General features: G+C 43.4%; 1 protein-coding gene across 2 annotated transcripts; it reads left to right on the forward strand.

Annotated features, from left to right (window-relative positions):
* The first annotated feature begins 2,188 nt into the window (after positions 1-2,188).
* si:ch211-243g18.2 (keratin, type I cytoskeletal 18) lies at positions 2,189-20,175 on the forward strand. Of its 2 annotated transcripts, none has more exons than XM_054744263.2 (10): positions 2,189-2,313; positions 4,193-4,506; positions 4,608-4,733; positions 5,080-5,162; positions 6,062-6,218; positions 7,710-7,874; positions 7,985-8,110; positions 9,093-9,319; positions 16,259-16,287; positions 18,327-18,423. In XM_054744263.2, exons 2-8 carry the CDS (start codon positions 4,243-4,245, stop codon positions 9,312-9,314), a joined length of 1,143 nt encoding a protein of 380 aa, XP_054600238.1. In that variant the 5' UTR covers positions 2,189-2,313; positions 4,193-4,242; the 3' UTR covers positions 9,315-9,319; positions 16,259-16,287; positions 18,327-18,423. The 2 variants fall into 2 exon arrangements, with proteins under 2 accessions (XP_054600238.1, XP_054600237.1); XM_054744262.2 differs by having other exon boundaries at positions 2,193-2,313; positions 9,093-9,310; positions 18,327-20,175.
* The last annotated feature ends 287 nt before the right edge of the window (positions 20,176-20,462 follow it).

The following is a 20,462-nucleotide window of genomic DNA, read 5'->3' on the forward strand; positions in this document are numbered from 1 at the left end:
GGAGTGACAATCTTCACCTACAGTTTTATTATCGCAGGTTCCTCTGTTTTATTTTGCATGAACTACGTTCACAAGAGAGAGAATCGCTCCCCTCTGGTCCTATGACGTGTGCTAACACACACACATGCACGCACACACACACGCACACACACACACACACACACACACACACACACACACAGACACACACACAGGAGCATGCACGCACACACACACACACACACACACACACACACACACACACACACACACACACACACACACACACACAGGAGCATGCACGCACACACACACACACACACACACACACACACACACACACACACACACACACACACACACACAGGAGCATGCACGCACACACACACACACACACACACACACACACACACACACACACACACACACACACACACACACACACACACACACACACACACAGGAGCATGCACGCACACACAGGTATTTGGAGTTAGAGTTACAGAAGCTTAAATTCAACCACAATCCTTTCCACTCAAACACTGCAGATCTTAAGAGTATTTATCCAAACTGAAGTTCTGAATATTAGGATGTTTTTTTAATTCTTGCGTGAACAGGCAGAAAAAAACAACACTTTTTTCATGGAATAACTTGCTGAATATTTTATCACTAGCAGGCAGAAACTGGATAGAGTTACAGGACGTGAGGGATCCCAGAGCTGCTGGTTGACATCTGCTGATCAGTGTCCAAGAAAAGACTGTAGCTGTCCCTAATAAATTACATTTTTTAAGTCTAATGTTTGCTACACTGTAAAATATATTTGTATTATTATTTTTCACTTATCCAATTTGATGAATATCAGTTATGAATCAACAAACAAAACTCTGACAATGGTCAGTGAAAATTGTAGAGTGTATCATCAGCAGGACAAAAACTTACATCGTTTCTTAAAAATGTCATGGAAGAACTTTGAAAGACAAGCAATAAATAACTTAATAAAAAAAACAATTAATGAAACAAATGCTGACCTTTTGACTGAGTTTTGTATCTTTTGTCGATATGCTCAACAAACATTAACCAGATAAAAAAAACGTTCCTGGGGGAGGGAGAGGTGTTCTGTTAAGTTTTTTTTGTTTTCTTTTTTGTGAAAGAAGCATAAAAATAATCTTGTGTAGAAAAGCTAAAAATAAAAGGAGAAACTAAAACATTTCATGTGTTTAAATATTTTTTGTTTCATCAAGCGTCACTATGAAAACCAGTGATGACCCGTTCATAGGGGGCGCTAGGGCACTGCCCCACCAGTCTCACGGAAAGAGAAGAAGAAGAAGAAGAAGAAATGAAAAATACTTTTAAAACCACATCAAAATTAAACTAAATATCTATTAATCATACAGATTATAAGTGTTGTGTGTAATTTGCATTTAAGCGTAGCATAAAAATGTTCTACGCTTTTACCGCGACTGAACGGTTGTATGATGTATTTCCTGTTCCTTTGGGGTGTAAAAATCGTTCCCATAGACCTACTCTATGACTGGCACATGTGCCCTGGATCCCCCTCTAGTACAAAGAATAGGAGAGCTTTCAGGCGTAGAATTTCGTGATCGAAGCATGCACAGCAGACCAGAGTCGCAGCTCAGATCAGGACATTCAAGCAGAAACTCTCCACAGATGCCTGGTTAGACCCTAGTGGTGATATGTGGCTAGAGCACATCTGAAAAATGCTCCATATCCAAAAATAAAATGCCACCAGCCGCCACTGAGGTTGATGAACACTTTGGGTCAATGTAGACAGTCATAATAAACACACACTTGGTAGGAGACTGACTTTTGACAAAAAAAAAAATGACATTTAAAAATCTATGAAGTTTATTTGGTTTTATCTGTATAAAACGACCCAAAATATTTAAATGCCATCACTTGAGGATGGAACTCTTCCCCACACCTGAGCTGGTGATTAACATTTATTTAAAGTCATATTTTTTTTATTTAAATAAAATATTGACAATAAGGTGATAGTTTTCTTAATGAAATAAAGTGACAGAAAAAAATTGCCTACTGAGTAGTTTTATTATTTATAAACATTTTATTGAAACAAAAACTCATCAAATCAACATGCAGTGTTTCAACATCAAAACCCACCGTCGTTGGGCAGGTAATGTGGAACGTTGTGTTATTTTCACCGCAAAACCACATTATTCTGGACCTGCAGGTGTACAGTAAACACTCCTTTGAAGAGTTGCTCCTCCCCCTTCCTGTACACCTGCATATAAGCACACCTGTGGTATTAGCAGCACAGAGGAAGCTGCAGTCTCCACGTTTAAACTATTTCTGAAGGTAAGAAGAGTATTTTTATTTCCTTTGAATAACTTTCTTTTTAGCACAGTTTCTCAAAATGCTTCGATTTAAACAAGTCTGATTGGTTGAATTTAGTTCTGGACAAATTAAAAAAAAATGTTCCTTGATATAAATTTAGACTACAGTTTGGGTAAAACATAATAAAAGAAAAACAAATTCAAGCTAATTATTCTCTTTTTTTTTTTTGTTCTCTTTCATTCAAAGTTGTCATCACAGCTATTTATCAGCTGGTAGGGAGATAATATCCAAAGCTGAAATGACAGTCCATTTCCTCGTGAACAAAGTGTCTCTCTGTGTCTCTGAAATTCCCTCGGAATATTTTCTAGATCATTTTCCCAAGCTCTATCTTTCAAGTGAACAAGGACGGCCTGTCTCCTGCTGGGTCTTTGTAGCATTGTTGGAATGGTGTTGCGAGGATCGAGTGACGGAGACACAGGGGGGTTCTCTTGACCACTGATCAGCCACTGAAACCCTGCACACACAAACTCAAACACACAAGTGGACAAAGCTGTGCCGTCTTCCACAGTTTGACATCCAAACAGCTGCTTGTGCTCAGAAGTAGTGCCCACACTTGTTTATAGTAGTTACACCAGGTTTCTATTGAACATTAACCTTAGCAAGCTGCTGGTTTTTAAAACCGCACATCTTCTCTTTGGTTGTTTCTGTTTTTGTAAATTGTTTTATTTTGAAGCAAATCTCATTTTCATCCTAAAAGTGTCCTCAGCCTCCCTGAGAGGCTCTTCTTTGACTTGCAGCGAAGCCACAGTCATTTACATTTAGATTTCACACTGGCTGCAGCTGAAGTTGTGTATGCGCAGAGCTGAGAACGACACAGTGAAGTGGCTCAGACCGTAAAGTCAGTCATCTCTCCGATGCAGATGGTTAGTTTGAATGGCCACTAGCTGGCTGTAAATACACTCACTAAAGGGCTCCTTTCATCAGTTTCAGTGAGCAATCAGCAGAACTGACACTTGTGTTTCCATTAAAAGGCTGGCCGAATGCATCAGTAAAGCACATTTGCTTAAGTGCCAGAGAAGAGTGCTTCTGAAAGCAGATCTCATGTAACACTAGCTTTACATGGATAAAAAGGTCAAACTTTACAACTTGTATGTGATGATTTCCTGACATTTATGACTAAGATTGTATTAATCTGTTTTTCAGCAACACGTTGTTCAGGTTAAAGAGTGCAGACATTTTAAAACCATTTCTGTGAAAAAAGTTATATTTAGTTGTTTTATTTTTAGATTCAAACAATCTCAGTTTGAATAAACAGATGATCTGGTGAGATTGATGAGCTAACTGCTAGTCAAGTCCAAAGTTTATCATTGCTGTTTTAAAATCGCTCAAATGTAAGTAAATATGTTGTAGTAAACGATAAAACTCAAATTCTTCACAATAAAGTGACTGTAAGACAAATACAACTTCCAAAGCCTTTGATTTTACTCTCATTTAATTTGCAAAAGACTCTGTTTCAACAGGATTTTGATTCAAACTGTTAAAAAGAGGTTTGAGTATGTCAGGAATGTTTAACTTAATAGCCAAGTAGACCTGGATATTGTCTGCAAAGCAATGAAAATGTTGTAGGGAGCCAAAAGGCAGCATAAGCAAGTCAATAAGCAGTGGACCCAATACAGATCCTTGAGGGACTCCTCAAGTAAAAGGAGCTGCAGCAGAAAAGCATTTTCAAAAATGAATAGGAAAGCTGTGAACTGATGATTCATTTCCTTTTTTAATTTTTACATTAGATGTGTCTAAAAACGCAGTGTTCAACTTTTGAAGTCAACTAGCTGTTAGCTTGTCAGTTCAATTAGAACTACTCTGTCTCTTCAAACTGAGGTTGTTCATACCTTTTCTGCAGAAACCACCATTAAAAGATCTGAACTATTCTTCAAATCTCAGTCCACCATCATGGCCTCAAGCATCTCAGTGAGAAGTTTCTCTGTGAACCGTCGGCCATCCTTCTCCAGTCGCTCCCTGATGGACACCAGCCGGGCTCGCTCTCGGGCCTCCGTCTCTTTTGCTGCAGCCAGCCCACTGACTCGTTCAGCATCCATCAGCCAGGATCTAAATGGGCCGATCAGCCTCCAACCAAATGGATGGCATGGCAACAGCACCAACGAGAAGGAGGCCATGCAGAGTCTGAACAGCCGCCTGGCTAACTACCTGGATAAGGTCTGACTTGTAACAGAGTACAGCATTGTTGGATCATGTTAGAGGGAAACGATTCAGCCCATCGTAACCTGAAACACTTCTCCTCTGTTTGTGTCTCTTAGGTGCGCTCACTGGAGCGCTCCAACGCTGACTTGGAGATGAGAATCAAGCAGCTGATGCTTGACCGCATTCCTAAAGGTCACGACTTGGATAGCATGATGGCCCAGGCACACGCTGTGGAACAAGAGGTGGGGATGATGAGACCCGCCACCTCACAGATTTCACATGGCAGGGTCTGGGGTGTCGGTTTCAGATCTAAAGATTAAAGTAAAGCTCCAAGTGTAAGCAAGGCTAGACTTGAAAATTTGGTAAACATGTAACAGAATTAAAATCCCATTAATGGTCATTTAACCTTTAAAAATAGATTTAGCTACAGTTTAATGACTAAGGAATGTGTGCTCCCTCACAGGTCTTGTTTAAACATCAACAGTGACATAACACTGTTTCAGAGCTCTTCCACTGTGATGTAAAACACAAAGGACCCCATTAGACTCTAATGACAGACTGTGTTTGACTACTGTTAATATTTATCAGGTGAGGAAGAAAACCTTGGAAAACGCCCGCCTCATGTTGGAGATTGATAATGCTAAACTGGCCGCGGATGACTTCAGAATCAAGTGAGTGACACTAAGATGCTTAAATGTTTGCTCATTTGTGATAAAACTTATAAAGCTGGATGGATTTCAGTGTTCAGCTGCTGTAAACAGTTTACACACTAAAAAGGCCTTAGTAATGCTTAGTTGGGTGTTTTTGTCATGAGGGTACACGAAGAAAACCAAAACCAAAGCAGATGTTTTGCAATGATTTCTCAGCTCAGATCATGGGAAAAGTAGAAAAGGCATAAGGAAAGGCATGAAAATATTTCATTATTTGATTATTGGACAGATTTGTTGTTCTCTGCAAACAAGTGGATAAAATGTATGTGCATCAGCAAATACGAATAATGCATTAATGTGGAAGCTCTTATCTTTTTCATTTTCTACATATTTAGTTAACGTTTTGAAACAATTGTCAAATAAAAATATCCATATCTATACGCAGCTTTACTCTGATGAAGTGCAACCTCTTGAAATGGTTTCCTGAACTTTACGACTACTTTGAGCGATCAAAAGAAAAGAGTTCCTCTGCAGCCATGCTAAATAGATTTTTTCAATACATTTTGAAAGGTTTTGAAGATGGTCTTGTTACAAAAACAACAAAAAGCCACCTTCTCAGTGGCCTAGTGGTATGAGTGTCCACTCTGAGGCTGGGAGATTGTGGGTTCAAAACTACAGTCGGGTCATACCAAGGATTTTAAAAATCTCACTCAGCATTAAGGGGTTGGATTGGGGGATTAAACCACCAAATAATTCCTGAGTGCAACCACTGCTGCAGCTGACCGCCCCCTGCATAGATGGGTCAGATGTGGAGATGTGATGATGGGACTTTAGCTTTAAAATGGATCAGAGCAGACCTAGACTATAGGATAACTGTCCCCACACCCTGTAAACTGTATTGTTGTTGTTTACCTGAAAAGGTGGGAGACTGAGCTGGTGATGTGCCAGTCTGTGGAACGGGACTGTGTTGCTCTGAAAAAGGCTAAAACTGATCATGAGCAGATCATTTCCTCCCTGAGAGGAGATTTGGACAGCCTCAAAGAGGAGCTTTACTTCCTGAAGAAAAACCACGAGGAGGTGAGCCCGTGAGCGCGCACACACACACACACACACACACACACACACACACACTTTAATCCCTTCTCCTTTTACTTGCCTATAGTTGTATGTGAATTGCAGCTCATTGGGCAGCATTTACTCATTACCTGACATTTACAATGTTGCACTTTCACTTTGGCCGTTTTTCTTATTGTACGATAAATCTTCACAAACAGCACATTGTTCGATGCTGGTCTGACCCAATTAGGTGGTATCTGTCGTTTGTCTGGAGCCAAAGTAGACAGAAATGGAGACAGAGAGGTAGAACTCTAGTTACTGTAGACAAAAGGCAAGAAGATCTGATTGCTACTAAATGCACCTTCTATCCAGTCAGATGTCCTCAGAGGGAAAGAGAAGCTCGCTCCCTCACAGCGATTGATGGATTAACCACAGTCGTAGTGAAAAAGACTAAATGAATCTGTTTTGATGCTGTTTATGATGCAGTATTGAGCAAAAACAGCTGTTAAAGCTAAGTGACTTAGCTGCAACTGGACTATTTTATTTTACACTTACACCTTTCACTGATAAAACAACAAAGTGTAGCCTTTTATTCATATCTGTGATGGTTTTGATCATCTTATTCAGGCATGTAGCCAATCAGTAGTTGTTTTCTGCAAACTGCAAATTATTTTGTGTCTTTTCTCAGCTCTGGTTAGAACATTGCCCCCTCACAAAGATCCATTTAAATATTTCTTTTAACTGAAACACATACTAAACATTTCTAAAAGTGAGAATAAACTGAATTTTCCAAACTTTTGACCTTAAAGGCTTCAATCATTGTAATAATCAATATTTATTATACAGAAAATGCTAAATCATTATGAAAAATCATTTGACAGTGTTAAATTCCAAACCATCAACCCTGCACCACCATGCTTGACAGCTTGTATGTTTGAGCCAATAATTTAGATCCCTGTTCTGCTCTTGTCAGAGAAAAAAACAATGTTCCTAACTTTTGCACAGATTGTTCAGACTTTAAACATTTAATCTGTGCTGACATGTTTTTAGAAAGAAGAGACTTTTGTTTTCCTGGCGAACCTCCTGAACAAGACACACTTAAGTCCTTTTTAAAATTGTGTAGCAATCAACTGTAACTTATACTGTAAAGCTAAAATGACAACAGGAACAATATACTCAGTTTTTGCACAGAGCTTTTTTTATAACTATGTAATCAACCATAACTGTACCACGACTGTACAACAACACATGACACAGTGAGAGGATATGAATCCTATGGATCAAGAGTAAGATGAGCTTCATACTGTTAAGTATTTATGAAGAACATCTAAATAATGAAAATGTAGTCTAATCCTTCCTGCCACTCTGTAGTGTAGGTTTCACAAAGCTGCAGCTGCTGCTAAAGGTCCATATGTTTCCTGTTTGGCCAGATGTCAAACATGATACAAGCATCTAATCTGATACTATATCGACTTGGTCTGAAAAGAAACAATTTTTTTAATGTCCCTGAAGGAACTTGAGCAGATGAAATCTCGAATTGCCAGAGATGAAGTGAATGTTGAGGTGGACTCAGCTAGTGGACCAGAGCTGGGAACCATTCTGTCTGAGCTGCGCTCCCAGTATGAGGGCATTGTCAAGAGGAACAAGGAGCAGGCGGAGCAGTGGTACCGCAAGAAGGTGTCCGCAAAAATCCAGTGGAAACACTTCCTGACTTTCTCAATTTAAAGATCTCATTAAACAGAGGTTGCGTCCACTAAATACTTGTGTTTCTGTTGCGTTGTTTGCAGCTGGAGACTGTGCAGAATGAAGTGAAAGAGAGTAATGAGGCCTTAAGGGGTGCCCAGGGAGAGCTGACTGAGAGACAACGCTTCCTGCAGACTCTGGAGGTGGAGCTGGATAGTCTGCACAAACAGGTGCAAAATAAAGCTCACAACTAAACATTTGCCTATGCAGTACCTTGACATGCAATTGAAAATAAACATCAAGCATTGGAAAAAATATTATCCAAGTCTAATCTCCACTTTTGCAGTAGTACAAATATCATCCTGTGTACACTAGACAATGCAAACACCACAACCTGGAATTAAAATGACGGTTACGAGTGAGCGTTTAAACAAACCACTTTGATTTATGTGTCGTATAAAAAGACAGACTGGTTTCACGACAGATTTGTTAAGCAGATACAAAGAAAATACTTAAAGGAATTAACATTCAGTCTCAACCAGCCGGGTTTCGTCCATGTTTTACTTTGGTGTAATCCTGTGTTGATGGTAATGTCTTCTCCCACGTTGATATGGCATGCAAGGGCATTGAGATTTAGTTGCTAAATGGAGCAGAGGTGAGGTAGCTGCTCCTGAAGTGCGTGTGTTTGTCAGCTCACAGAAATCTGAATATTGCTTATGAAGAGTCATTTCAAAATCAGGAGGCATTCTTGTGGTTTCATACTCACCAACAAAACATTTCTGATGCAACATAACAAGACTGAAAAACCACAACTTTTATGACAAATCAACTTAAAGCATCATATTGCTTAACACTCATTACAAAACAGTAATCATCTCTGCTTTAAACGGATACTATGCAACCATTTCATAAATTATTTTCAGTATGTATGAAAATTACCCTTTATAGGGTTAATGAAATGTCACTCAGACCCCACTGCCCCCTGTGGCCAGAGTACTGCACTTGCAACTTCAGAGTGCCGGTATGGTCCTTGATAGACTTAATAAAGCTGATGTGCTAGTGCTGCAGTCTGCTTCAAGCTTGTTTACTGCATGTTTTAGATCGTGAACATGGCTGATTTGTTTGATTTAGTGACAAATCGCTCCTGTAGATGCTAATGAAGGCTGTGGAGACATTTCAGTTAGTAGATTAATGTGGAATAATTGATTGCAGATTACAGCTCTGGAAGGTAACCTGGGTGAGACGAGTCAAAAGTATGCTGCTGAGATGGAGCGGCTGCAGGTCACTCTGAGCCAGATGGAGGATGACTTGTCTCAGCTCAGGCTGGACATGCAGCGAACCAAAACCGACTATGAGCAGCTTCTCCGCATCAAGCAGAACCTGGAAATGGAGATTGCGACCTACAGACGCCTGCTGGAGGGAGAGGAATCGTGAGTGATGTAGGGTGATGGATGTCGCTACATATTTGTTAAATGATCAATAAGATATTCCATATAAATATCAATTATCAGTCTGATTGGTCTTTGAATATTTGATTTAATATTACCTTAGGTTCTTTGGACTTTTCAGGGAAACAAACACTTCATATTAATTCAGACGGAGTCAGAATATAGTTTAAAAAAATAATTTAATTCTATATTTCTAAACTAATGATGACACAGAACAAATTATGAAGAATGATGGTTGTACAAGATAATGTCAGGTTCGATGGGCTGAGCTGGAGTGGTTATGAGACCCAGGCGCGGAGAGAATGGTGGATGGAGACTGATATGTGGCAGCGTGGGAAGTTCTCTTCCCGTATGGTTCGTAGAGTTAGTGTCTTAGGTCTTAGAATGGCTTGGCGTCTATCGTTAGATGATGACTGAGTGCCGGCTCCGCTGTGACAGGTCCTTAAATAGGCTCAGCGGGATGACGTCACCGGGAAGCGTCGGTGACAGGCATGCTGGGAACTGGAGTGCAGCGCCAGCCCGGCCCGTAGAGGAGGTTAAGAGGAGGAGTTCATGACAGGACCCCCCCCCTGCGAGGGACGGCTCCAGAAGGCCCAGGGCGACGAGACCAGAAATCAGCCAACAGGGAAGGATCCAGAAACAAGCGGGCAGGCTCCCAGCTACGCTCCTCCGGACCGTAACCCTGTCAGTCCACCAAATACTGCCATCCACGGCCCCGGCGGCGGGCGTCCAGAATCTTGCGGACGGTGTAGACGGGGTCCCCATCGACATCTCGGGGCGTCGGCACCCGGGCCGGAGGCGGATGGAGAGGAGAAGACACCACCGGCTTGAGCTGTGAGACGTGGAATACCGGGTGCACCTTAAGAGTGGAAGGGAGGCGCAGCCGGTAAGCGACCGGACCGAGGACATCTCGGACTGGGAAGGGCCCCAAAAAGCGAGGCGACAGCTTCCTGGAACCAGCCGGAAACTGGAGGTTTGCGGTAGAGAGCCAAACCCGGTCACCAGGCTGGAACACAGGGCCGGGCCGGTGGCGGCGGCGGTGTTGTCGGGAGTACTCCGTATTAGCCCGGGTGATGGCGGCGCGAGCCCTGATCCAAGCAAGACGGCAGCGGCGGACCATATCCTGAGCCGCCGGAACCTCCACCTCCGGCACCTGATGGTCGAAAAGAGGGGGCTGGTATCCGTAGCAGGTCTCGAAGGGCGATAGACCCGTGGCGGAGGACGTCTGGAGGTTGTGAGAGAGCTCCGCCCATAGGAGGTAACGAGGCCAGGTGGACGGTTGAGACGAGGCGAAGCAGCGTAAGTAACGCCCAAGCTGCTGGTTTGCTCTCTCCGTCTGACCATTAGTCTGGGGATGATAGCCTGACGACAGACTGGCGGAAGCACCCACCAACCGACAGAAAGCCTTCCAGAAACGTGAGATGAACTGAGGCCCTCTGTCAGACACCACGTCCTGGGGGAATCCGTGGAGCCTCACCACATGATCGAGGAGGAGCTCCGCCGTTTTCTTAGCCGTGGGGAGCCCTGCCATAGCCACTAAGTGCACAGCCTTCGAAAAGCGGTCGGTGATGGTGAGGATGGTGTCCAGGTGGTCGGCAGCGGGAAGCCCCGTGACAAAGTCCACACCTATGTGTGACCACGGCCTTTTAGGCACAGGGAGCGGTTGCAATTCCCCGGCTCCAGGTTGGGTGGTGGACTTAGACCGGGCGCAAGTGTCACATGCAGCGGTGTATTCACGCACGTCCTTTCTCATAGAGGGCCACCACAGGGCCCGGCGGAGGAACTGGAAGGTACGAGCCTGGCCTTGGTGTCCCGCGAGCCGTGAACTATGCCCCCACCTCAAGGCCTCCTGTCGACACACGGCCGGAACGTAAAGGCGGTTAGGAGGCGTCTCTGGGGGCGCCGGGTCCGCCGGGAGAGCCGCCCGGATGGAGGCTTCCAGGGGCCATTGCAGGGCGGCCAAGAACCGTTCGGTCGGGAGGATGGACCTCGGTTCAGGAGGCCTTGGATCCTGGGTGTGTTGACGGGACAGGGCGTCCGCCTTGAGGTTCTTTGAGCCGGGGCGGTAGGCGATGTGAAAGTTATAAGGTTCGAAAAAGAGGGCCCACCGGGCCTGACGAGGGTTGAGTTGGCGAGCGGTCTGAATATGGATGAGGTTCTGATGATCAGTCCAGATTAGAAAAGGAGTGGGGGTACCCAGGAGCCACTGTCGCCACTCCTCCAGGGCCCACTTTATCGCCAACAATTCCCGGTCCCCGACCCCATAGTTCTGCTGGGTAGGAGAGAACTTCCGGGAAAAGAATGCGCAGGGATGGAGTTTGGAGTCCTGGCCACGTTGTGACAGTACGGCTCCCGCGCCCGTCTCAGAGGCGTCCACCTCCACAACGAAAGGCCGTGTTCGGTCCGGGTGGAGGAGGATGGGCTCGCTTACAAAGCGGCGGACCAGCTCATGGAAGGCAGCAACGGCCTCCGGGGAGAGGCGGAAAGGGCGAGGCTGATTGGTTGTTTTCGTCAGGGAAGTTAATGGTGACGCCAGGGCGCTGAAGTTGCGGATAAACCGGCGGTAGAAGTTGCAGAACCCCAGGAAACTCTGCAACTGCTTCAGGGTCTTGGGTAGTGGCCACTGCGCGACCGCCTGAACCTTCTGTGGGTCCATGCGCAGGCCCTGGGAGGAGATGATGAATCCCAGAAACGAGGTGGACTCCTGGTGAAAAGCACACTTCTCCAGTTTACAGAATAAGTCGTGCTCCAGGAGGCGTGACAGAACGGCTCGAACATGCTGGGTGTGTTCCTCGGCCGTGCGGGAGTAGATGAGGATGTCGTCCAAATAAACAAAAACCCAACGACCCAGCATGTCACGGAGGACATCAGTGATGAAACGCTGGAAAACGGCAGGGCTGTTGCAGAGGCCGAAGGGCATGACCAGGTACTCATAATGTCCAGTGGGTGTAATGAAAGCGGTTTTCCACTCCTCTCCTTCCTTTATGCGGATGAGGTTGTATGCACTGCGGAGGTCCAGCTTGGTAAACAGTGTGGCTTGGGCAGTGGCGTCCAGAGCCGTGCTCATTAAGGGAAGAGGATGGCGGTCCCTGATGGTGATTTTATTCAACCCACGATAGTCTATACAGGGCCGGAGGTCACCTTCCTTCTTCTTCACAAAGAAGAACCCTGCCGCCCCAGGAGACGTGGAATGTCGGATAAACCCCTTCTGGAGAGCCTCATTGATGTAAGCGTCCATCGCCTGGGTCTCTGCCAGGGAGAGCGAGAACAGCCGACCCCGAGGCGGGGTGGTTCCGGGCTGAAGCCTGATCTCCAGATCGTAGGGGCGATGAGGAGGCAGCTTGGTGGTAGGCTCCTTTGCAAAGACCCGAGCCAGATCGTGGTATTGGGGTGGAAGGAGTGTTAAATCCACGTCCTTGGGTGGTGTCTCCCTAGGCTTTGATCCTGGAAGGAGTGTTAAATCCACATCCTTGGGTGGTGTCTCCCTAGGCTGTGATCCTGGAGACGGATGATGAAGGCGACAGTTAACACCCCATGCCATGACTTTACTGGTGGACCAGGAGATGTGAGGGTCGTGGAGGCGGAACCAGGAATGACCCAGAATGAGAGGAGTCGTAGGGGCATGAATGACCAAGAAATGAAGGGTCTCTACGTGTTCTCCGATGGTCATCCGGAGGTTCTGGGTTCGGTGCGTGATCGGATATGGCATGAGAGGGCGCCCGTCCACTGAGGTGACGGGAACGGGATGATCGAGGAGGGTGAGTGGAATCTTGAGCCGGTTGACCAACCCCTGGTCGATAAAGCTTTCTGCAGCTCCGGTGTCGAGGAGGGCCACCAGGGGGACCGGTCCTTGGCTCAGCTGGAAGGAGACCGAGAGGGTGGTGTGATGAGGAGCTGCATGAGTGGAAACTCCGAGTGAGGCAGCTCCTACACCGACCCGGAGGGACCGTTTCCCGGGCGTATGGGCATGTTGCACGGGGATGACCCAGAGCCCCACAATAGGCGCATCGTCCCTCCTGAAAACGGCGCGCCCGTTCCTCGGGGGGCAAATGACCCAGTTGCATGGGTTCCTCCATGGGTTGGTTCTCCTGACGGCGGGGGAAAGTTCGGGATTGTACGGGAACCGCCCTCACTCCTGGTCTGGTGAGGAGGCAGCGGTCCAGCTGGAGAGCCAGGTCCACCGCCTGGTCCAGGGTGGTTGGAGCCTCGTGACCAATCATGCCCTCACGGATGCGGGGTGACAATCCCTCCAAGTACACAGCCTTCACCGCGGCATCACCCCAGGTTAGACGGGCAGCGGTGGTCCGGAAGCGTGAGGTGAATTCGGCCACGGTCTGAGAGCCTTGTCGAAGCTGGAGCAGGCGTGTCTCATCTGCGACCTCGCTGCTGGGATGAACGAATGCCTTCTTCAGTTCTTTCACGAAGGCTTCATAGTCGTTGCAGACTGGGGACTTCTGATGGTACAGAGCAGCCGCCCATTCACCGGCTCGCCCAGTCAGCAGGGAGGTTAACAGAGCCACGCGAGAGCAGGAAGTCGGGTAGCGTGCCGGCTGACACTCAAAAGTCATTGACAGAACGGCCAACATGCTCTCCGGGGATCCTTTAATTCCATCCCATTTCTCTGGGAGACTTAGATACGGCTCCACCACGTTAGGAGTGGCAGATGACTGTCGTTGGAGGGCTGAGGAGAGTTGGACTACCAGTTCGGTGACGGAATCGAGTTTGGATGCGAGGCGATCAGTAACAGCACGCAGCTGATTGTTCTCCACACGGAGTTGGGCGTTGTCCGCCTCCTGGCGTTCTACTCGGCTGAGCAGCTGCGCTACCTCAGCTCGCAGCTGTGCGATCTCCGCTGGGTCTACTCGGGACTCAGTCATCCTGTCAGGTTCGATGGGCTGAGCTGGCGTGGTTATGAGACCCAGGCGCGGAGAGAATGGTGGATGGAGACTGATATGTGGCAGCGTGGGAAGTTCTCTTCCCGTATGGTTCGTAGAGTTAGTGTCTTAGGTCTTAGAATGGCTTGGCGTCTATCGTTAGATGATGACTGAGTGCCGGCTCCGCTGTGACAGGTCCTTAAATAGGCTCAGCGGGATGACGTCACCGGGAAGCGTCGGTGACAGGCATGCTGGGAACTGGAGTGCAGCGCCAGCCCGGCCCGCAGAGGAGGTTAAGAGGAGGAGTTCATGACAGATAACAAACAATGAATGAAATTATGGAATGTAAGCCAGATGTTTTGTAGCAAAACCTTATTAAGTATCTGAGAGATCTTGTGATGTCTGGGTTGTAAAATCAGTTTGACTGTTTGGTTTAACAAGCTATCAGTTATTCATGAAAAACCATCTGACGCCAGTGTGCAGGTCTACAGTACCCATGTTGGACGGCAGCTCTCGAGCTGTCCAGAGGAAAGGCAGCCAGATTGGTGATATCACCAAACGATGTGGCTCCTGGAATCTCAAAGGTCATAGCTTCCTTTGAATTCAGTTATCACTGGTCATAAGATGCTACCAGGGTCTGCTAGTCAGATGTTCCATGTCTGAGTTGTTGCATCTGATATCACTCGCAAGCGTTACAGAGAGACTTTGACCTTGGGGTCGGCCGAACCGAGTAAGCAGGCTAAGAACTGACTAGTTCAGGAAGTGAGGTCTATTTTATTAGCTACTGTTTACAAATTTAGGCAAATGAGAATTTGACAAGTTTAAAGGCGTTACCAAAATATCTCAGGCAATCACTCCTTCCCTCAGATACTTAGAGGTTAGATCTTATTGTGAAGTAAAAATGTTAAATATTAATAATGATATTTTGAGGTGTGAATACACTGATAGATTAACGTTATTAAAATCAACAAACACTAATCTGGTGTAATTTAAGATCTGAAAAAAATCATTACAGGAAAAATATTCATTTCAACCCATCATTCATTAATGTAGAGTATCGGACATATTATTAAAACACTTTGGATTTAAACATATTGCTCATTCAACAAATCATGATTATAGAACACATATGAAATTATGAAGTAATTTATGAGCCAAGAAAGATAAGCTTCATTCAGTGAGTAAAAGTCTCATCTTCTGCATGGGACCTTGGGTTTCCAGCTAAGATAAGGGAATCAGAAGAAGGACTTTATTATGGCTTCCCTTCTTGGTAACAAGGTCATAGAGCAGTGTGTTTTTAGGTTTGGAGACCAGACATATATATGTATATATTCAATTCAATTCAATTTTATTTATATAGCGCCAAATCACGACAAGAGTCGTCTCAAGGCACTTCACATAATAAACATTCCAATTCAGGTCAGTTCATTAAGCCAATCAGAAAAAATGTTTCCTATGTAAGGAACCCAGCAAATTGCATCAAGTCACTGACTTGATATGCATATATATATATATATATATATATATATATATATATATATATATATATATATATATATATATATATACATATACATACATATCAAGAGGGTGATTACTAAAGTTATTTATTAGGGTTAAATGTTTGCACTGAGCTTCTTTGGTTTCTGAGTCAGTGAGATAAATGAGAAAAAAAACAAAACAAACATCAAATGTAGATTGGGTTAAATACAAGTTATCTGGTGAAACTTAAACAAAAAATAATTTTACCTCTTAAGTAAAATGGGTTGCATTATGCTAATTTACTTTGTGTCCCTAACCCTAGCCCTTTTCTGTCTCCAGTCTTGATAAGATAAGATAAGATAAGATAAGATAAGATAAGATAAGATAAGATAAGATAAGATGATCCTTTATTATTCCCACAGGTGGACTATGCTCTACTAGTAAAATGAACATTTTTGGTCAATGAACATGTATGGATGTTTAAGCACGGAAGGTTCATTACCAGGTCTGGATCTTATAAATGGGTCATTGTTGTTTTGTAGAATACTAAATTATTTGTTTTTCTTTTCATCAGGGTCAAAGAAATTCTTCCTCCACCAAAAAGTGAGTCCTTGGTTTTAATTGTCTCATGTCACATATCACAATCTGGTATTCAACATTTCTCCAAAAGAACACAAATGAAAACATGATGTCAAGGCTTGTGAAGCAAATCCAGGCAAAAAATCAGAGTTGACCCTTTAGTTTCAGATAACTTTTATAAATATGTATATTTGCCAGATATTTATTTATTGAAATTGTAATTGGGTTTGAAATCATGTGTGCTGGAGTAGGTAAATAGCTAAAACATGCAGGCCAGTGACCCTCCAACACAATAGTTAAAAAGCCCTGGTCTAAAGAATATATTTTTAGGAATCTTAAAAACCAAGTTAACTAAGAATCCATTCATTGCTTTTTTCAAAAAAAAAAAAAAAAAAAAAAAAAAAATATATATATATATATATATATATATATATATATATATATATATATATATATATATATATATATATATATGATTGGTTACTCTGAGTTTAACATGCAGGCTAAATGTGAAAATAGTCATCTACACCCATTTCTTGCTTTAGCTGTAGCCAGCCATTTCCTGCTTTAGCCGGCGACAGGAAATAGATAAAGAATTGTTCAGATTAGAAATCCAGTCAATTCTACATCACACAGAAAATAAGCATTCAAGGACTCACCCATCTTGGCTTGCGATGGGGAAGGTTGTTGTTGCAGTGTCCAGGAAACAGCAGAGCATGTCTTGGCTAGTAGAAGCTAACTGTTAGCATTAGCAACTCCTCAACATGGCAGAACTCCTTCTGGCTTGTGGTATTTGTGGGAATAAAACATCACTGTTGAAGAGAAATCATAGGGAGCCTTAGTCATACCCATCTACTTCTGCACCATGGGTTCCCGGAAGAACAAAAACATGAATGCAAGTCAACTGGGCTAAAACCGCTATTTTCTAATTCCATTTGTTTTGTGCCATGGATTTCATATATAATGTCCGTGAATTGTAAAGGAACATTTTGATATCAAGAAGGTGCTTATTTTCAAACGGGGGAAACACTATTTTAGGTTTTGTGTGAAAATAAGTCCAGAACTACAAATGCGCTTCATGAAAGTGACGTCATCAAACCGGACACAGAGGAAACTGAGGGAAAAGGGCTGTAAGTTCAGCAAACTTCCCACAGGAGAAAATAACCACCATAAACCTGGTCATTTGGTAAGTAGTAGCTACTTTAGGGAGAGGAGATTACGTGGTGACATCACATATGTGACGTGTCGATTTCTGGTGAGTAGTCATGCTAATTACGAACTTTTACAAGCTGATAAAACTCAAAGTACGTGACTGACGTGGTCGAAACAACCATCGTTACTTTACATTTAAATTGCAGTATAACATACGTGCAATCCAGGGCGTAGGGCAAAGCGGATTAGAAAATAGCGTTTTTAGCCCCGTTGACTTGACGTCAGAGGCGAGATGTTCGAATATCAGGAAATGCGACTCCAAAACCTGCCGTCTTCTGCTCACCTCTGCTTTGGCTCACTTCTAGTTCCTGAAACAGGAGCACCAGAGCTTTTTTCCAACAGAGATCCACTCACAAGCCGTTCATTTAAAGACTGTGTGTGTTAAAAATACAAGTGAACACATGGAATATTTAAAGAAAAAAAAAAACATAAAAAGGACATATCTAACTTAACATTTGCTACTAAATATTGGTATATACCCACACATGCCCACAGCTAATCTGGATTCATATAATGTGTATCTGAAACCATCCTCTGAAGAGACGGACAATATATTTTACCACACCCAAAAGGGCCAGTAATAATTACAGTTCTATGGGACTGTGCACAATGCAAACACCAGGGCTCAGCTCCTATAGCAACTACTGAGGGTGTGACGGCACTTCTCCCATGTGTTGTAAGTGCTACGGAGTTGGCCAACAAGAGACTCTTTTGAAAACCGTTTCACTCACAGAAAAAAAACAAACATGGAGTAAGAGACCAGTATTTTAGGGAAGTTGAAATAGGCCATAATGTTCACAGGATTAGTGTTTTTTTTACTCTAATCTATTTTTTTTTCTTTTGCTGTGCAGAGGAGCCTGACGTTCGCACCAGAAAGATTGTGAAGGTGGTGACTCAGACAATGATCAATGGCAAGGTGGTGGATGAATCTAGTGAGGTGGAGCAAATTGAAGAGACAAAGAAATAGGAAACAGAATGGGGAACAACAAGGGTAGAGAACTGAAGAAAAGTAATATAGTTATATTAGTCTACATAGGAGCTATGAGATGCAGTTTTACTAGAAAAAAAACCCTACTTTACTACAGCTGTTCTGTTGTTTCATAGAGATGTTTCAAAGTTTGTGTTTGTGATATTTAGATTTTTACCTTTAGGATAAAAAGAAATAGGCTACTGTTGATGTTAGAGTAACAGATGTTCTAGGAGTTGTTGTCATGAACATTATATTTAATGGCTGTATTAGTCCTATTTTGACATTACATAATCCACAACTAAACATCAAAACCATCAAGACACTTTCTGAAGGTAAAACATTCCCATTTTTTCCCTCTGTTTTTGGAAGTGTTTGTAAAAAAAATCTGAAACAACAAAAACCTTTGGAGACAATGACATCTTTTGAGCTTGCCGTTTCAACATAGCCGGTAATCGTATTACAGAACCTGATTTGATTTTCAGAAAACAATTTACATTTAGAATAGTTAGTTTTGAAACTGAAACAGTTTTAGACATAAATGTTTGTTTTAATAATGAATTTTTATTCAATCTGTTTTCTCTTTCCTTCATAAGGAGACAAATCAGCAAGGGAAAAGGGACAACAGATGAGATGAGACAAAATATCAGGATTATGGGATGTTTTATAAACAGTTGGACTTCCTGTGCAGACTTTGTGTCTGTGTGGCTTAGATGGAATATAATCATGAAAATGTCTATAACTCAGAAAGAATGAAATCTCCTTTTTTTAATAGCCACTTAAATAAAATATAATCAGTCCGTGAGACAGACATCTTGTCTACTTTTATAAGTAGGCTTTGACATTGTTTATCTAATAAACCTTATGGTTAAATTCTGAATGATGTTAGCCCAGGTGTGGACAAGTGGGGGTGTAGAGGGAGGTGGAGTGTTCAGCCTAACAGTGAACAACCATCCCCCACTCCCCGATCTTAACTTTTAACTTTCTTTAACCCTCCCACTGTCTTTATGGGTGATCCCGCGAGGAAAGTTGACCATTGAGCAGGATTGATGGTTTATCCCTTGTGGTCCACGTGGCAGGGGTGAGGTGGTGGTGCTCACTCCTCAGCCCTGCCACATGGACCCAAGGGAAAAAACGATCAACCCTGCTCAATGGTCAACTTTCCTCGCGGGGTCACACCCATTAGGACAGTGGGATGGTTAACAAAGAATGTTCTACTAGTAGTGGACATCTGTTCTGTGTGAGTGAGTGTGTGTGTGTGTGTGTGTGTGTGTGTGTGTGTGTGTGTGTGTGTGTGTGTGTGTGTGTGTGTCTACTCTGTCTTCTTAAACCCCCAGCAGTCACTTGTGATGCAGATGGCTGCTCATAGAAGAAGTTTATTCATATACTACTTTTCACTAAGTCACAAAGTGGTTCACAAACAAGCATCATCATACTGAGCCAGGATTCTCTGGAGGTTTCTTCCTGTTAAAGGGGAGTTTTCCTCTCCACTGTTGCTACATGCTTGTATGGGGATCACTGTAAAGTTTCTGATACAACAAGTCCGTGACTTGACACAATCTGGGTTTCCTTACATACAAAACTTTTAACTAAATGGCATAATGACCTGAACTCAATGCACTGATAAGTAAATAACATTTGAATGTTTACTTTGTAAAGTGTCTTAAGAGATTCTTGTTGTGATTTGGTTCTAAATAAATAAACAGCGTTACAGAATTACAGAAACCTTATTCTAGTTCTAGTTATGTCTTCTATATAAAGATGAGAAAAATGATCCCAACACTGGAACGCCCTTGATGGCCCACAAGCTGAGTCAGTACAAAACGACTAAGACCTCCTAAACCTCGAGCCACCAGTAAGCCCATTACTGCCCAGATTGTATTGTGTTGGGTTTGGCTTACATTTGGTGGGCTAAGAAAGAGATTACCCATTTGCTGGGTCAAAGGGCTGCATGTTACTTTACTTTCAACCATAAATCACATTATTTGAGCACACTGTGTTTCTGTGTTTTGATATATAT

The sequence above is a fragment of the Nothobranchius furzeri genome, chromosome 6, assembly GCF_043380555.1.
Source record: "Nothobranchius furzeri strain GRZ-AD chromosome 6, NfurGRZ-RIMD1, whole genome shotgun sequence".
NCBI lineage: Eukaryota > Metazoa > Chordata > Actinopteri > Cyprinodontiformes > Nothobranchiidae > Nothobranchius > Nothobranchius furzeri.